This window comes from Papaver somniferum, chromosome 8, assembly GCF_003573695.1.
Source record: "Papaver somniferum cultivar HN1 chromosome 8, ASM357369v1, whole genome shotgun sequence".
Classification (NCBI taxonomy): Eukaryota; Viridiplantae; Streptophyta; class Magnoliopsida; order Ranunculales; family Papaveraceae; genus Papaver; species Papaver somniferum.
Genome location: NC_039365.1, coordinates 25,500,936 through 25,521,182, shown reverse-complemented (window position 1 = coordinate 25,521,182; position 20,247 = coordinate 25,500,936). Strand labels below are relative to the sequence as shown.

Sequence of the window (20,247 nt, the reverse complement as noted above, 5' to 3'; positions counted from 1 at the left end):
AAGGATTCGGAGATTATTACTGTATGAAGCCATTTGGATGATTTGGAAAGAAATGAATGCATGTGTATTTTCTGGGAAGAAAGACTGAGTGAGTATTTGATCACGAGGCTAAAGTTTTCACAGTCTTGTGATCTTTGAACTCGTACCTTTTCGAATCAATTCATGTTCCAGTTGAAATGACGAGGGTACAAGTACACCACAATCTTTTTGATATCAACTTATAATTCTGATACCTTGTGTGATCTAATATAGAAGGAGACTGCCAAAAAGATGGCGACAACAACATATACACTTTGTATATAATATAAGTCTGAAACTGAAACTTAAACTATACGGATCAACCCCGGTGTTTGGATTACGTTACAAGTGCAATCACTTTATTAAAACTAAAACGATAATTATAATGCGAAAAGTGAAGTAAAATCACACAACAAGTAAACTACCCCTAGTTAAGACTTCAAGCACTCAACTCCTTTGGATCGTATTCCGAAACAGTAAAGAAATACTTTGTTCGGTAACCACTTTTCCAATCTCAAGAAGTAAATCAGATATTATATTATTGAGTTCAACAAAGCTTCTTCTGTTTAATCTAATAAACTCCCCTGTTAGAAAAGATCTACCAAGATCTAGATTATCGAGATACTTTGGCTATACAAAATATTAGATTCAGATGCTGAAGAATACCACCAAATTATAGTTTTTCGATCTACTACGACTAGTCAATCAATTGTCTATCAAATATTTAAAAAAAAGAAAGAAAGACCTACTCGGATCCCAACTGATCAAGTTTATGCACGAAGTTAAATCACAAAGATAGGAAACAATTAGAAATCTTCTTGTCTTCAAATCTTCATGTCTTCTTCTGTATCTGTACAACAAAACTTGATTCCAACTTATGATCAATCACACATAGAACGGAGTCTATTAACAATAGATGATCACAAGTCACTGTCAAATCTAAAAAACAGATCTAAACAACTGTTAATCCTTTGATCTAGCTTGAGTGACCTTATGTCAGAAAAGAAGGCTCTCAAGAATAATCAAACTAGGTGCAATCAAGGTTTAACAACCGTTAGTCAATCAAATCAATAATCGAAAATTAAAATGACAATGTAAATTCTAGCTTCCCTCCAACTCAACTATCTAGACGCTTCTTGATCCCACAGAAGTCTTTAAACTAGCGGACGTAAGAAATTTCGCCTAATTAGGTTACTCTCCTCTCCAAGATTGTATTACAAGTAATATTATAAGCCGGATACAGTAGTGACTAATATGAAGTGCCTTCCTCATGATGAATTTGTAAGAAGAAAAAATTCACTATTTTTAGACCAAGGTAGTTTGGACAAAAAGGAATTTTCATAACCAAAAATATTCTCAATATACGCAATAAACACCTATTTTCGGTTTTGTATGATTCCAACCAATATCCAACTGTCAATACCGAAATCCCTTCTGGATTACAACTCAATATTAGCTAGCATAAAAGATACTTAATTAATATATCTTCCAGAGATATGTTTTTCTTGTTGGAAGAACAAAACATATATATTCGAAAATCTTAAAGAATCAAACATTTCTGTTTGGGATCTCACCTTGAGTGTCAACGAATATCTTTGAAAAATAAAAGATAATATTTATACACATGCTCAAATTACTCACAATGTCGACATATTGAACTTTCCTATTTTGCAAACCCAACTTCCAAAATCACACAAACCCTAAAGAGTAGGTGAGCTCGGAAATAGGTTTTGCCATGGGGATTGGTCCTACTAGAGATCCCTAAAGCATAGGGCTCGATCTTGCTATAGATCCTCAATAGGAACCCGACCACCAATCCATTGATTTCTTTCAACTATGGAACAACTCGTAAGTGTCTCATGTAATCAAACATAGTATCTTGGGCATGAAATCAATCTTAAGTTCATTACACAATCTAGTAACAAGTTACAAAGATTATGTTTATGTCTCAATCACGAATTCCAAAAGATAAAGTGTTATACTTCATAATTCAGTCTACCATAGTTGTAGCACAACTTGTATGTTCTTCCTTGACATTTCGGTCACTATAAGATAATTAAGTCTCTAATACTAGATTTTCATATATATATATGTATATATATATATATATATAACTTCGCATGTTATATTTTTAATCTAAATGACTTGAAGGTAACGTATGTAGAAATAGAATTAAGTCAAGTCTTGTATTACTAACCTCAAGTTGAAGATGATATCTTCGTTGATGTCGACATGTCTTCAGAATCTTCGAGTATACTTATATGTCTCAACATTTCTAGACTTTATAGTCTAATTAACGAAGTTGACTCTAGTAATCTTATCAAGTGACTTTGAGTTTTGATACTAAAATATGAAAACCATCCTTGACATACCAATGCTTGGGGGGTTTAACCGAGCAATGCTATAACACCAGTATATCCTATATAACTGGTTGTTATTGTATTGTACCTTTTTGTAACTGCCTCAGGTGATAACTACTTTTACCCTCTTTTTAAATGAATTTAGCTTTTCCGGTACTAAATATAAAAAGAAAATTATTCACTTTAAAAGTTGAAAGGTTACAAATCTATACCATATATTTGAAAAGGATGAAATTGGAATGACGATCAATATATATACTAAATTACTACCTAATATCTTTTTTAACTCTGGTCAGCTAAGTTGACAAAATATGATCCATAAGTAAATAGTAAAAGGTTAAATTGATTCATATTTATTTTGTTTGAGACCCATCGTAAAAGTTAGAATATAGATATTTCGAAGTAATTCAAAGAGCCCTTATCTAACTACTTTTTAATATTGAATGGCATAGTTTCTATTTACTAATTAGTGTCAGTTAATTGTGTTAGTTGCTTCTTAATTGTGCTAGTTAAGAAATTAACTAATGGTAATAAATATCGAAAACATGAAAGATTTGATTCTCCTTAACAACGTCAAACTAGAATCAGTGGATATGATGGCACGCGTATGCGGATTCTAGTTTGATGTTGGAGAACATCATAAATCGATGGATATTGGTTGATATATAGGCGGATTGTAACCTAAAATCCATCCAGGAAAGAAAAGGTTAACAATTTGATATGAGTGTTTCTATCGACCAACCATAATTTAAAATCTAACATAATAAATTGGCATTTTCTTAACCAGGTATAAGTCGATATGATGTCACAAAGAACGATCGTACCCTAAAGAACCAAACCAAAAACTAAGCCTCTAAACCCACACAATTTGGGATAGGCTTGAAACAAAACCCACCATAGAAACCAAGTTGAATATGTCATGCTTCTGATACGTGGATCGTTGACTTCCACGCACTTCTGTCCAATGATAGCTCTTCGGAAGTTTCGACCCTTGAAGTCCCATTTCACTACTTCCTCTCATGTCAAATTTGGTCGACCTTTACCTCTTTTTGTACCTACTACATGTTTTATGATTCTTGTGCATATTGGTTCCTTGGGAGGCCTTCGTCGGAGATGTTCATACCATCTCAGACGATATTGAATAAGCTTTTCCTCACTCGGTTCCACCCCAAGTTTATTGTTTATATTCATCCTTAATTCGATCTCGTCTCGTCTGGCCACAGGTCCACCACAATATACACATTTTTATTGTATGTATCTCTCGAATGTGTTGACTTTCCAATATTCAGTGTCTTACCACATCGTCGGTCTATCGTCCTAAAGAACTTACCTTTGAACTTTTGCGAAACTTTTATGTGACATGGAATACCAATTGCTTGTCGCAATGTTTTCCACCCCACCCAAATCTTGTGTCTAAAATCCTCGTCAATTTCACCATCACCTTGAAACATACATCCCAAATTTCACAATGAGTTTTTCATACGGAAAATGGGTCATTTGTCCAAATATTTTTTAAACATGGTTCTAATGGACGAGTAAAAATTTGTATGGGTGAAATGGACACCAAAAAAATAGCAAGGATGAAACTGAATTCATCCTGGCTTAAACTTAAAAAATAGCGAGGATGAAACTGGATGCATCCTGATGTAAATTAAAAATAAGAAAAAGTATTTCAAAATGGGTAGAATGAAACTGTTCACATCCTTCCTATTTTTACATTTTTGTCCATTTAAACAGTATCAAAACCTAGATGTCCTTTTCACCCAGAAATTATTGATTTTGGTCTTTTTAACCAATTTTGTCTTTTTCCTATGCATTAATATCCCGTCTAAATAGATATCCTCGTCTTCAGACCTAACATCACTGGATTCGCATTTCATGTACTCAGTTTTACTCATATCAAGTCTCAAGTCCTTCGATTACAATATCCGTCTCCAAAAATCCAATTACCCATCGACCCCAGTCCTACTCTCGTCAATTAGCGCCACATCATCGGCAAAAATTATGCACCAATGAAACGCTCGTTGTATGCCCCTCGTAAATTGATTCATCATTTTATGATGATGGATGAATTTTACATTGGCTCGCCAAGCCTAACACAGTAACACTACCTTCTTTTTTATCCTGACTGAGGACATGCTGTGCAAGAAAATGCTACATAGGCTAGTTAATTCTTGGCGCTTTTCACGCTCTGGGTCGTTTATTTTCGGCATATGTATAGAGGGAGTTAGAAATCTCCTTGACCGAGCATTATTGCAGAGGAGATATCTCCCCTCTTTTCTTACCATTGAGCTTGCATTCATGTATTCCTAGGTTGGGGCCATCTCGATATGTAAGCAATAAAGGAACCAAACGGTTCTTTCCTGAAGGAAAACATGGAATGTGACCGAATAGGCAATTGGGTGTTCCTACACATATTATCCATCAAGCAACAACCGTCCCGATTATAACTAGCAACTCAAAGGCAATTAAGGCAACGAAAGCACGAGCACCAGAAACAACATAAAACCTTTTGCATTTCTTTTAACCAAAATCAGTCGACATGAAATTTTCACATCGAGCGATTATGTATTAAACTACTTTAACCACGAAAAACATGAAACCAGAATCGACCGAGGTGTATGTGCATACCAGCGGATTGTTAGGAATCGGCTTATATGAACATTCATGTCTATCGATTCAAATCCACAAAACAAAATTTTTGGTAATATTTCAATTTTGAATGTAGGAATCAATCAAAAACCAAATTAAATGGAATAGGTTAATCGGAAAGTAGTATGAGAGCGAAATCAGGATATATTTGAGTTCAGTTCTTAAGTATTAATAGTGGGAGTAATTTAGTAATTTTATCCTTTTTAAACACCTCTTACCCTCTACAAGTGTTCTTAAGAGTTTGACGATTTAATTAATCCGTTCCGTCTAATTGAAAATGCTTAAAACCTTCGATCACTCTGTCATCTAGATTTTGAAATTCCATGATTTTGGGTTTTTCACTAGAGTGAGGTGCCAAAAGACCTTGCTCTTGGGTCTTCAGCCTAATTTCCTAGCCACAATGAGGACTTGCTTTGTAAAGAAATATATTTAGATCCCAAGGACAAGGGATGTATGGGAGAAATATTGCACAAGACATAAATCAGCTTCGCCCCAGATAAGACAGCTCCAAATAAGAAGTTATTACGATAATCAAAGATCAAAGAGAATAATATAAGTGCGACAATGAAGAAAGAGTATGAAGAAACAATCATGAAATGAAGACATAGCAAAGATCGATTCAAAAGGAGTTGTGTGAAAGACAGAGCAAATAGCGCGAAGGATAGCGACATCTTCCCAAAGCCTGGTGAATAAGACAAACTGAAATAAGATCATTTAACTAAGATCTTGCATGTGAACCTTAGTTGTCTTCTACTAATATATTTTCCTATATAAGGGTTCAAAAATGATAGAGAAAGAGATCAGTGAAGAGAAAAGTGCTAAGAAAATCATCAAGAGAACCAAGATAAAACTATTAGAACTTAGCATTCATCTTATATTTTTCCATTGTTGTGTATAAGTTCATATTGTGATCATTGTAAGAACTACATAAATTCAATACAAATTGTTTGTGAAGATCATATGAGCATCAAAGTGGTGAATAATACCATTAATATTTAATTTGATACACATGACTTAAGTTTTGTGTTTTTATCATTACAACGGGTGTAGTTGTGGGATTTTCCGCAACTACATTTTGGCACTAGAAACAGGGAGGATTTATCCTCACCTGCTAGTTACCAGCTAGAAAACATCATCTTTCGAAATTTGTTTGTTGTCTACCATCATTCTTTGTCCATCATGAAAACCTGATAGTTGAGTATTTGAAGTCATCATTGTTATTATCATCATCGTTTCTCTACGTAGCTTTCATTTCTTCCGACCCATCATGAAGTTTTGATAAAGCATCAACATTATCTTATTTGGAAATTTTCTATCGAAAAAAAACTTTTACTCCTCAAAGTACCGAGCAATACTCCATCGGATATCTTTCTTAAGATTCATTCTCAGTAACCGAAAACCAAACCAAAGTTCGTTCACCTACACTCTTCGCTAACAGAATGGTGTGAACCGCCTCAAGAGAAGGACATGTCATCGTTAAACGGAGAAGTAACAGAGTGGCAAACAAAGGAGGAACAAGAGATGAAGTTGAAACTTCAGCTGCTGGAGAAAGAAGAGGCTTAGAGCGACAGAACTGTAATCTCGGCTTACTCTCCATCATAGAAACATGCCAGCGGAACAACGATGTTGTCGCCCAAGATCCAACACAACAAAATAACAACGAGAGAGAGTCATCTATGAAGAAGGCGCTGTACACACCACTGACAGCGAAACAATGGAGGAGGAGAATCAAGCGATACAAAATAGAGGCGAAAATCCAAGAAATGAGGACCATTTGACCATTCAGCGGTTAAGAGGACGTCTCACACAACATAGGCGAATTGAAAGAGAACTGAGGCAAGGACTCGAACGAAGCATAGCAAGAGACGCGGAGCTAGCAGAAGAACATGCAAACTTGGAATGACAAAATGCCTTGTTAACAGAAACTCATACGAGTAGGATTTCGTCAAGGCGAAGAAGAGAGCGACATAATGGAAATAGAGAAGTGCAAAACAGCCGTGCAGAATACGAACGAAATGTACGCGTAAGAGAATTCGAAAGAGAAAATGTGTGCGACATATACAAAAGATTGCGAGAACGAAGAAAATGAGAAGGAATCGAGAAAGAAGGGAAATCCCAGGGCACGAAGTGCAGAGATACGATGGAAGAAGAGGAAGCATCTCAGAACGCGAAAGCCAAAGATACGGATGAGAAACAAGTCTGGAGCGAGAAACCAGAAGGAAGATAGAGATAAACATGATAGAATAAAGAGGATTGGAGGCGGTAATAGAACCAAGGAAGAGGGAAACGGGGCAGATCCATGCGAATCAAGTTATACTCCAACAGCTTGAAGAACTCAAAGCAGCGATGAAAAACAATAAAAGGATAGGAGGAGGAAAAATGAAACTAGCAGAAGCTATAGAGGAGGCAGAGCGATCACCCTTTTCACGCGAAATACTACAAGCACTCATTCCTGACAAATATTCATTACCCACGTTCTCCAGCATCTTTGATGGAACAGGAAACACGGTACAACACATGAAAGCCTATAACCTCACACTAATTCCATGGGCCCAACATCAAGCGGTGTTATGCAAATATTTTCCGACCAATCTAACAGGGGAGGCCTCATTATGGTTCGACAATTTGTGCAAAGGATCAATGACTTCATTCGCGCAACTACAAAGGTTGTTCTTGGGAAACTACATAACTAGAAACCAGGCTAAGGCAGGAACTGAAAATGCATTTAACTTAAGGAAGGCGCATGGGGAAAGTCTTTTAAGCCTAACCACACGATGGAGGACCATGTGTAGCGAATCAGCAGTATAAGTATCAGAGCGACACTTGATCCTCGCCTTTGTCAATTCTTTGTATGCAACTGATCTCTTGTACATAGAAATATTTCGACTCAGACACATAATTGATATGCAAGAACTAAGGGAGCATCAGGAAGAGTTTATCGCGTTGGAAGAAAAGTAGAGGTAAATGTATACCAAATTAAACGCCATCACATCCGCAAAAGGAGGAAGTGCGACAATCATGCCACGAATAACGGGAAATGTCGAAAGTACCCTCGATATTGGACAGGGAAAGTCAGCAAAAGAACGTACTGCGAACGAGGTAGCTCTATTAAGCAAGGATGAAGAATGGTTTCGGAGAGAATATGGGGATAGGCTTCACTCATATAATTATCCATCAAGGAGGTACGATAATTAGGGCGGTAGATTCAACAATTATCGAAGAACAGGGTATAACAACAACCAAAGATTTGGTTGAAGGTCATATTATCCACCATTCGAAGATGTGAAACTTCTATACTAAACACCTTAATAGAAAATATCTGGGAAACTGTTGTGCTGACTGAAGAAATACCACTACCATGGAATGTCGGAAGAGAACCCCCACAAAGAGGAAGAAGTGGTGAATTATGTGTGTATCATCGGTTTCACGTTCACAACACCGCAAGTTGCAGGAACGTGCGAAGGTTTTTGTTGGAACTAATCAAGAAAGGAAACTTGAACCATTTTCTGGAGGCAAGCGAATTACCAAGGGAACCACCCCCACCCCACCCCTCAACAATCAGCAGCCATACACCTCATTGAAATCGCACAAAAATCAAGGCATATAAATTCAATTATACATTATTCTAAAGACATCAGCGACTTTCATGATAATGTCTTAATCTGAGTATACAAAAGAGGTCGCAATGGCGAAAAAATACATCAGGTAACGAAAGGTCAACCGCTCGAATAATGGAAAAAGCAGCCAATTTCCTTCACGACAGACGACATGCCAATAAGAAGAGGGATGTATTCCGATCCATTGGTAGTCACCATGACTATGCATCCATACTCTAAATGGGAAGAAGATGAAGAAGATAAAAAGCGACACTGGGTGATAAATAAAATCCTAGTAGACACAGGGATCTCTGTTGATATTTTGTTCTACCACGCGTTCAGGACCATGGGGTACAGTGACTCAGACCTGATCCCTTCCACGTATAAAATCTACGGATTCAACAGTGTCGCGTCAAGACCAAAGAGCGAGATTACCATGGTCATTCCCGCAGGAACTCTGGAAACGATAGTCACATTCTCCATGGAAAACGTAGAATCGCCATACAATGCCATCATTGGGAGGCCCTGGATTCATGGAATAATGGGAGTCGCGTCAACTTACCACAGACGAATCTGATTCCCCATGCCATCTGGCAAATGAGAGATCATAGGGTATTGCACTAGTGCGAAGAGATGTGACTAACTGGACGTGAATCAGTATGAGGGAAAGGCGAAGTTGAAGGAAAAACAGAGATAAAATGTGAAAGATGATAAAAGGACAGAAAAACTAGTGCATATGATAAAGGCATGAGGAAAAGACTATACGAAATAGAAAGAAATCCGGAGAAAAGATCTTGTGCAAAATAAAAAAGGAGAGTAATCAGGCTGAATGCGTTAAGAAGAACGCGAATGTAAATATGCGAAAATTAAGGAAGGTATCTAAACATGGCGAGATAAGAACATTTCGCGGGATTGATCAGTCACGACATTTACCCCCTAAGAAAATGATGGAGCAAGGCGAAGCAGCAAAACACGAACACTCTCAAATGATAAATATTACGTCTTATCCGGAGCTGAAAAATGCATTCATAAGCGTATATGCACAATTAGACTTGATTAAAACAGGAAGAAACACATTATTCAACCTGAGAAGAGAGCAAGGCGAAAGTATGAAAGACTTGGTGTCAAGATGGAAGACCCAATACAAAGGAATCTCTAGGCGCGCCGCAAGATATTACTTTGTTCATAATGAAAGCAAAGGAGAGATCATAGGTCAGCAGTAAGAAACTAAGAATGACCTCGCGAAAGCAATGACTGAAGGCGAAAACAAGGATATGCGTCGCGCACAAGTTACCATCTAAAATACGTATGCAATGATGAAATGATGTAATGAAGAAAGCAAGTTGTGTACTAACCAAAGAAACATTAATGTGAAGCAAATTTCTTTCTATATGCGAGCAAGACAAAGGTGAAACAAAGTCTACTTAATCATCTCGTAAGACCTCAATAGGGGGAAGCAAGTTACTATTTAAAACCTCTAACTAGGGAGGCTGGGTACCCAATTTTGGCGTGTCAACTTAGTTCGCGTGATTGTGCGACGGCGTTTTAGCATGATCATGTAAGAGGCGACCCTAAGCCCTAACGCGCGTCATATTGGGAAAATCCTGGAGAAGTCACTTATATTGGGGCGAAACAAAATCCTATCCGCTGGAGGCCACTGAGAACGAACCACTCAGCGAATAAGTTCTCCGGCACGGGATGTAGAAACATGATCAGTGGAGTAGAAGGAGTTCTTGGCTTGGATACACTCGGTCCAAAGAAACCCACTTATGGTGTGATCTTGTACCCATAAGACACATAGGAGAAAGGCACGGGGTCACGACAATATTGGTTGTTGAATAACTTGATGGGAGGAGTCCAACTGAAATGGTTAGGAATGACCTCCTTGAAAGGGCAATTCAGGGGGAATATAAATGGACGGCACCCTCCATTAGGGAGCTGAATTGTGTTAAAGACGGCAATGTGTTGGGGAATTTTACTCACGGGAGTATCTAAGACCGGGTATATTGTCGCAAATACGACCTGAGGAGGTAAAAATACTAACACAGTTAAGGCGAGATCAATGGCCAATGACTCGCAAGAGCACATGGAAGTAAGATTTCGTCGCCCAACAGGTGGAAGACCCTACCCAAAGCGACTATAAGTCCTTTAAATTCTCTATGTAGGGAAGGAAATAAGACCTTACTTATGAGGCAAATAAGACCTATAAGATCATGCGAATATAAATAATAAAGGATCGCCAAGCAAACTGAGGCAGTGAGAAAGTCACGATGAGGCAGGAAGGAAAGACATTCCTCTTGAGCTAAGTATTATCTAACTTACAAAGTAGGATATTTTAATCACCATAACATGATAGGAAATACTTGAAGTGAAAAATACTATAACCCCCTACTATATAGGTTGAATATAGAGAAGCCCCACAAAATGGATCCTTCTCTATCAACTCCATTATTTTACATTTTGATATTTCTAGGCCCATAACTTTAGAATTCAGGGCCTGTAAATAAAAATTTTACTTCATAATACCAAAACAGCCCTTTAGTATATATAGTTATAAAACTAGACGTAGATTTCATTTTTGGTTTCTTTTTCTTTTTCAGTTTCTCTCTCTAATTTTCTTTAGCGCTCTCTCTCGGATGAAGAACCAGTCCGAGAAACAATTCCTAATCGAAATTCTCAATGAAAAAATGATTTCGAATTTAGATCTAAGATTTTGCAAACAAATATCCTGATTATCCAAACAAAAATTCTACATCAACATCACTTTCTCTCTCTGGTTTTTGCTCCGAAGAGTATTAAGGTTTTCAGTTTCAGATCGTCAACGTTGTAGTTTAACGGAGAAGAAGAAAACGAGTTTAGCTTCATCGATTTCAGATGACGATGCTTATGGATCTTCGTTGATGATTTTGATTGAATAGCTCAATGAACTAATCGATTGAAATAAATAGATTTGATCTACGTCGATTAAATATGGATTTTTCAGTTGATTCGAAGATATCTCAGGAATTGATTTAATCGATTTTTGTTCAATGGATTTACAGATCTGAATGATTTGGTTCAAATTTATTTAACAACTGATCATCAATCTACGAATTCTCAATTGATTCTAGTTTGTTGTTTCAAAGCTACTCCATGTTAGGTTTTCTGATTTGAAGTTGTTGTTGTTTCTTTTGATTTCTGAGATCAAGAAGAATCATCACTGTTTCGGAAGAATAGCAACAGAATCAAGGTACGATTTGTTTTTTAGTTGTTGTTGTTGTTAGTAATTATTCTCGTTTCGGTTTTAGTTTCATTCTCGATTTCAATTTTGATTTAGTTTTATCACAATCTAATTTCCTATGGGAACCAATCTTGATCTGTTTTTGATAATTTAATTTTTGTTTTGTTCATTTTGATTAGGTGATTTTCAGTTGGGTTGAAGAATAATTTAGGAGTATGTGGATTCAATTTTATAAATCAGGTATGTATAGCTGGATTTAGGAGTATGTGTTTTCATATGAACTCAATTTGTATTTAAGATATGTCAAAGTGGTTTAATTAGTATTTGATTGAGAGTAATATTTATTTTTGTTTCAATTGATGTTTGTAGGTAGGAGGACTAGCAGTACCTAATCACATGACATGTTATTCTGGTCTCGGTGGTGCACTCAGTTTTATTATGTACAGTTTTTCCTAACCCTTCAACTGTCTATGAGCTAATAGTAGTGGGGAATACAAATTTTTTATCTCCTATGTTTAGTTAATACTGGACGTGGACTTGTAATGCTTTCAATTTGATATAAATATATGTGAAAATCATCATTGCTTTAGTTTCTAGAAGAAACTACTTTGTGCATCGTTGATTTGCGTATAATATGTTTATATCTGTGATTCATATTCCTAAGAACTGCTGAACTTTAACAACTGTTGAACAATGCTTGTCAGACGCGGGCTTAGAAATGTTATTTAAGCAATTGTGAAAAGATGTGTAATGTTATTTAAGAAATGTTTTTGTTTCATTGAAAGATTTAGGAGAGAGGTCTGAAATAAAGAAGAAAGTGATATGAAGACACCGATTGGTAAGTTTGATGGAGCAACTGCACAAACAACATAATACGTTGATCTATGATCATGGAGTGGGTATGTAACTTCTAGATGTGTAACTTCTAGTTACACAAGTTAAATAGATGTGTAATTTTTAGTTACACATGCTAATTAGATGTGTAACTTCTAGTTACACAACCTGAATAGGTGTGTAATTTGTAGTTACACAACCTGAATAGGTGTGTAATTTGTAGTTACACATGCTAATTAGATGTGTAACTTTTACTTACACATACTGATTTTGATGTAGTTTTTAGAGCAGTTTTATCTTGATTTCGTTATCTTGATTTCAAATTTGTTAACTTTTGCTTGTTGACCAAAATCTGAACTTACTTTTTATTCTTGAATGATTATTTCAGCTTGTATTTCTAGCTCAGCTACTTCATTCCCCTCTTACAATAGTGATGGTGGTGGATCTTACTTGATATGTTAAGGTATTGAACCTTAATCTTTTTATCATTTCTTCACTGCTTGTTATTTCATGATTGCAGACCTTTTTTATACAAATAATCAATTTTTGATTGGTGAAAATATGGGATTTTTCTTGTATAGTTATCTTTCTTCTGCTCATGCTTTTCCTTCTTTCATATAATGATGTTGCCATGTTTCTTAGATTGTTGAATCAAATCTTGGATTTTACTTACTATACAGAATGAGCACTGTTATAACAATTATGGTCAAATATTTTACTATATAGAAGGGTATACATGTTTGTGCATCGACACGGCGACTGACATGGTAAACACAGGTTCAATAAAGTTAGGGTTAGGTTCATGTTATGAACATTCTTATGTTTTGTGATTTCTCCTGTTAGCTAGTTCAATCTAACTAGGCTGCAAAAATGTCAAAATTCGGAAATCGTGTAACTGCTAGTTACACATGCCAATTGGATGTGTAACTGCGAGTTACACATGCCAATTGAATGTGTAACTGCTGGTTACATGTGGTAATTATATGTGTGAAACTTAAGATTTGTATATCTTATGTCATGCATTCATATTTTTTTATGTTCTGGTCTGATACTGGAATACCAGTCAGTCTTTCCATGCATAAATATTGATTTATCCATCTTTTTACAGGTTACCCTCTCTGAGCAGATGAGTTAGGAGGTATGATTGCGTAAGACTTGAGATGACAGAGAAGAATATGATGATCAATTGGTGTTTTGGATTGGTGTGTCAATCTGCAGATGTTGATTATTAATATTACCCTCAATTACACTAGATAGATGCATGTGTAACTCTCAATTACACTAGATAGATGCATATGTAACTCTCGATTACACTAGACAGATGCATGTGTAAATTCTAGTTACACATGCTAAAAAATTGTTGTAAATGAATATTAAAGTAATACATGTATTTTTTTTATGTACTCTTTTTTATGTCTATTTTTTGCATATATATACAAGTGTAACTTTGCATTACACATGCCATAAGGATGTGTAACTTCTGGATACACATGTCATATGCATATGTAACTTATGTTTACACATTCGCACTATACTTTAATAATTTCGGGCCTAGATTTAATAATTTTGGGCCTAGATTTAAATTTTATTTAATTATGGGTTTGGCAATATTCATAAGGGTATCAAGGTCTTTTAATAATTCGGGACCTAGATTTAAACTTCTTTTAATTAAGGGCCTCATATTATGGGTTATCCATGGGTGGGGCCTGAACCTAATTTTCCCATACTTGAATGCCTATGTCATCATGATACCACGCGACGCATATTATATTCAATCATAATAAAGACTTGCTTGGCACATGTATCAAACCCCAAAAACACGCATAACCCCGTACACACGAATGGCATGATGGGAAACAGAGATAAATTTAATTTCCACCTTACCTACTACTCGTATTACTATAGTATTCTCTAAAACCTAACTTCAATGTCGTAGTACTCTAGTATTTGTTAAACAAATATTCTCCCTCAACCGTTGTTGAAGTATCGTTTACATAAACCATATTCGCGTAACATGATAGAATACTAGTCTCCCTTCGGAAGTGGAAAGCAAAGGCAAGTATGGGAATACTAAAATTCATATGCTCTCATCTCCTCAGTCAGATGTCTAGAAACATACTAAGATGCATTTCGAAATTTAAATACATATAACAGATAGCAGTAGAGTTGGGATTACTTGCCCCATTTTTGAACACAGAAATAAAAAGGAGCAATCAAAATCAAATTACTCCCCCCAAGCTTGGGAGCACCCAGATCCAAGAACGAATTATAAAGACGTCCACAAATAGAGAAAGGGAGAAAGAAGAAAAAATCTAAGAAGGAATGCATCAGGAACAGCTGAAGAAGAATCAGTGGTCTCGGGCACAGAATGAGCATCTTTCTCCAAGAATTAACACCATCAGTGGCTTGTTGACTCAAGATATCACCACCACCAGCTTGAGTACGGTCTTCTTCTCTCCTGGTATCGCCAGCTTCAGCAGGATCAGATTCCTCATTCTCAATATGCTCGCCCAGATATGAAGTCGTGTTCAGATCTTCATCCTCTTCGCCATCGCTAACAGGAACCTGAGGATAATTTACATGAGGGAGCCCATGCTTATCACAAACCCAGTTAACTGAGAGCTGAGACTCCTCATTCACACGTCGTTAAGACACCTTGGAATATTTCCGAGCAGCCCCTTCCACGAAAGACTAGAATTCCTGATGTAGAGAAGCATAAGAATGCTCCAGCTCCTCTTTCACCCATCATAAATCGTCGCGCTCCTGCGAGACATGGGCTACCAAACAAGAAACTGTAGATAGTCGCCGAGAGGAACAATCCCGCTCTCTGTGAGCCTTAGACAACTCCTCATGGGAAGCCGCAAGCTTCTTCTTCGGTGCGGCAACCTCTCCTGCGAAAAAGATGTATCAGGACGGCAAAACTTAAACAGAAAAACAACACTGAGGCAGCAATTATGGCAGCCCTTGCGACTACCTTCATTCTTTGAAACAACTACACAATGATCATGTGAAACTACAGGATAATGATTAACATTTTGAAGTATCTGCAGATACTTTAATGCATTGTCTCTACTTTGGCGAGCCTCATCTCTCTCCTCCGACAATTTCGCTAACTTCGAAGCCAAATCATCGGATACATTCTTTTGAGATCGAAGAGAACTCTCTAATAAATTGCGATCTCGGTGAAGCCTATAATACGCGCCATCAAAAGAAAGCTTATTATCCTTCAAACCGTGATTGTCATCCGACAAGGTCCGAGTCTCGTTCAGAAGAGGGCGATTTAGCATATTGGACACCTCTAGAGCCCTGGCAAGTTGACCAGAGGAACAATGTTGATCTGAACGAGCACGCCAGCCAAAATTATCAATCTGAAGTCCCACTGCTCGATTATGAAAGCATAAGCGATCATTCTCTAGTTGAGTAATTTGAGCCTTTAAGGTGACGCATTCGCCTCTGGCATCTTTCGCGGGAAATTCAAACTCATACCGCTCGGATGTACGTTTTCGGTTTAGAGCTTAAGAACGAAAGGCTTAAAATCGAGAAGAGCGATACAAAAGCAAAAATGTACATGGAAAATACTAAAGTTCGCAAAACCTCACCTTTAAACTCCTCATTCTTCGCACGAAATTTGGCAACATCCTTCGCCTCAACTGATAGTCTGGACAGCTGCTCTCTTAGATCATCTATAGTTTTTTCAGACTTGCAAAACTCTTCTGTCTGAACCAAACGACGACGAAATTCCTGCAAAACCAGATCATCAGAGACGAGACCAACAGATAAAGGGAGAAAAGATGATACCAATACGAGAAACTCTTACCTCAAATTCAACAACAATCAGTTTATCGCGCTTGAAAAGTTGGGACGGCTAAGAATCAGTCTTTGGAGGCGACACATCTAGTGTGATAGAAATTAATTCGGACCACTGCGACGCTTCAGCAGCCGCATTAGCCATAACAGAACCAGCGGCCTACTCATCCTTCGCGATAACAACATCAGGAGAAGAGCATGCTATCGCCGCAGAAGAGCCTTCATAAGCACGATCAGGAGCAAGTGTAGAAAGAGGTCAAGGCAAAAGACTAGCAGTCATCTCGCCCTTTGCTTGTGCAACAGAAGCCGATAGCATCAGCGTTAGGAGACTCACAACATGCACGAGGGCCCTACTGCGCGAGTCTCTCTTCTTTTGAGAAGAACCCTCTTTACCCGGAGAAAGCTTCCGTTTTCGAGAATCCTTTTTCGTCACTCTTTTCTGGTCACCAGCAGGATTCACCGGAGGTTTGGATGGGTTATGTCTGAGGAAACAGATTTAAGTATGTGAATACTAAAATTAAACGAAGTACCAAGAACACTAACAGCGGCAGAAAAAAAATCCAGGCAAAAACTCAAGCAAAATACAAATATTTACTGGGGGATGATTCATTAGAAGAAGGGATAGTGGATTGGCTCGACATAGCGGTAAATCTCTCAAACAAACGAACTTTATGAAAATAGGTTTTTTCGAAGCAAAGAGGAAGAAATAAGGTGAAGAAGATGAATCTCTCTCTTCGAAAGTATTTATTGAAACAGATGAACTGAATGAAGCAGTAACCGGTCAAGAATTGAAACTTTAATGTGTAAATCGAGAAAAGGTGAAGTCACTGCACGTGGAAATAATCATACGAAAAAACCGGAGAGATGTCTGGAAAAAGAAGGAAAAAAGTCACAAATGCGAAGCTTGGATTCTCGCATTATTCCACTTGCATAAGAAAAACGCGAGAAGAGGCAAAATGTATGGGCAAAATATCGCACAAGACATAACTCAGCTTCGCCCCAGATAAGACAGCTCCAAATACGAAGTTATTATGATAATCAAAGATCAAGGCGAAGAATATAAGTGCGAAAATGTAGAAAAAGTACGAAGAAACAATCATGCGATGAAGACATAGCGAATATCGGTTCAAAAGGGATGTGCGAAAGACATAGCAAATAGCGTGAAGGATAGCGACATCTTCCCAAAGCCTGGTGAATAAGAAAAACTGAAATAAGATCAGTTAACTAAGATCTTGCATGTGAACCTTAGTTGTCTTCTACTGATATATTTGCCTATATAAGGGTTCAAAAATGATAGAGAAAGAGAGAGATCAATTAAGAGACAAGTGCTAAGAAAATCATCTAGAGAACCAAGAGAAAACTATTAGAACTTAGCATTCATCTTATATTTCTCCATTGTTGTGTATAAGTTCATCCTGTGATCATTGTAAGAACTCCATACATTCAATACAAAGTGTTTGTGAAAATCATATTAGCGTCAAAGTGGTAAATAATATCATTAATGTTTGAGTTGATACACATGACTTAAGCTTTGTGTTAATATCGTTACAACGGAGGTGTAGTTGTGGGATTTTCAGCAACTACAAGGGATTCACAATTTTTTTTTTGTTGCAAACATCCCTTCCCTTATAATCCAGTTTAAAGGAAACCTACAAAATGTAATCATACCACAAAAATCTTAAGGAAATTGAAACAAAAATTGCGCAACAGAGAGAATGCGTATACAAAAATAATCTTATTTCACTAGTACCGCAACTCGCCAAGCTCGCAAACGAACAGTCAGTCTTAAGAATAAGGTCGACTGTCCGTGGGGCATTCATTGTAATTTATAAAAAAAAAAAAAAAAAACCTTGAAAATCGTAAAAACTAACTCCTCTGGTTAAAGGGAGAAATCCTTATTTTCCCTGTCATATGCACCAACTTTCACTAGTGAAAGTTCTCCCAAGACTTAGCCTTATAAGTCATTCCCGTATACCAGTTAGCAGGTGCTACATATGAAGCTGTAACGATTTCTTTAGTACTGTAAGATTGAACCTTGAATGAAAGAGATTGTCCTCCCAAAACTGCAAATGCTTGGTATGATGCACCCCAATTATGACTCATACTGATCCATTTGCCTGATTTACTTCCTTTCACCCACATGTTTGATATATCTCCTCCTCCAGCAACGTTCATTACATATACTAATAACCAATACCCATTTCCTTGGAACTTGAATCGAAGTCCTCCAGGTTTCGCACAGGGTACCCTATAAAACAGTAATATAACCATGTTAAGTAAACAAATGTTGTAATTAAGCAAAATGAGTAAATCTCATTTACCAATGTGCTCGAACTTATGATATAAGTACCTGCGGTATGTAACAGGGACAATGCCAGCTTTCCATTGTGCGAATTTCATGAAAGCAGGTTTGGCCAAGTCGAAATGGGTCCTAGGCGGGTTGCACCATCCACCGTTGTTACTATCTTGATACCAGTTGGGAGGGCAAAGGTTTGTAGCAGTGACAGTTATAGATGGGGAACCTCCATAACACCATTTGGAATTAACACACTTCATTTGGAAACAAGTTCCACATGCATAGCCCTTGTTAAACAATGTTGTGCTCAATGCTGCAGTGTTGGTCCCATATCCACTGTCAAACAAGTTCCCGTACCCACAAGCTCCGCCTGCAATATTGACAAAACGGCACATATAAGATTTAGATGAAATTGCTTAGTTAAGGGTTGCATAATTAATATATATGTGCATCCTTTGTCATAAACGTCATTGTGTTTCATTTATATCGGTTACATACCCATTGTTTCACGAGCAGTTTCATCGCCGTAAAATGTAGCATGTGCATATTTCCATGAGGAGGCACGAAACTTAACGACAGACCCATAAGTTGCAGCTTGGGTAATTGTTGGTTCCGCGATCAGCAAACTTAAGGCGATGCTGATAAGCAAGAAATTAATGGAATTGCAGGAGCTGAAGGAGAAAAAGAAAGCCATTGTTTGAGAGGTATATTTGAACACCCTGCTTTTAGAAGTGGTAAATCGTTTTTGTGTGGACAGTTTAGTTTTGATGTGAACTACACTACGGAATGTACTCTATATATAGGCACCAGGTAAACATTAAGGCATCCGTACTTAGTGGACACCCATGTATGTTAGTCCTTTCTATGTCAACTGAGTACTTTAGGTACACTGGATTTTTTAATAGGAGGAAAATGCGTATTGCATTGATTGAAAAAGTGTACAAAGTGTAGCGACCGGAGGATAAGTGGATGATTAAGAATAACTTAGAATATTAGATGTTCATTAGTGGTTTTTAATCATTTCTTCATTTATTTCTTGATAAAGGCCAAGTTTAGTTGACGATTATTAATTTCAAGTTGACAAAAAAAGTAAGAAAATTGAAATATTCATGGGCCGGTTAATGACGTGAACACAACTAACCTAATGTAGATTGAAAATGGCAATTCCTCCTTGTCAAAGAAATTGTATAATTGCAAGAAAAAATTTCTTGTATACCAATATTTTATTTCGATGTTTTTCTTTCTTCTTGCTCGATCAACATAAGTTTTACAAATGTAAATAGTTACTAAAGGCAATTGGAAATTCATACTAGGATACTACATTTTTTTTTTCAGTTCAATAATGGTAAAGGAAATATATTAGAATACTGTACAAATTTTATGGTTTATCAGATCTCTCTTTTATTAAAAGTAAAAATATTTTTCGCACAAATTTTAATTTATTCAAAAATTGTAAACAAGCCA

At 36.9% G+C, this 20,247-nt stretch overlaps 1 protein-coding gene and 1 long non-coding RNA gene across 2 annotated transcripts; one reads left to right on the top strand and one right to left on the bottom strand.

The window, feature by feature from the left end:
• Positions 1 to 11,756: 11,756 nt before the first annotated feature.
• LOC113304306 lies at positions 11,757 to 12,298 on the top strand. Its single transcript, XR_003338138.1, has 3 exons — positions 11,757 to 11,855; positions 12,026 to 12,086; positions 12,216 to 12,298. It is a non-coding gene; the product is annotated as an uncharacterized LOC113304306 (long non-coding RNA).
• A 6,092-nt stretch (positions 12,299 to 18,390) lies between these two features.
• On the bottom strand, positions 18,391 to 19,525 carry LOC113301374 (putative expansin-A30). Its single transcript, XM_026550146.1, has 3 exons — positions 19,282 to 19,525; positions 18,838 to 19,153; positions 18,391 to 18,735 (listed from the first exon to the last, which is right to left on the bottom strand). Exons 1-3 carry the CDS (start codon positions 19,475 to 19,477, stop codon positions 18,414 to 18,416), a joined length of 834 nt encoding a protein of 277 aa, XP_026405931.1. The 5' UTR covers positions 19,478 to 19,525; the 3' UTR covers positions 18,391 to 18,413.
• Between the last annotated feature and the right edge of the window lie 722 nt (positions 19,526 to 20,247).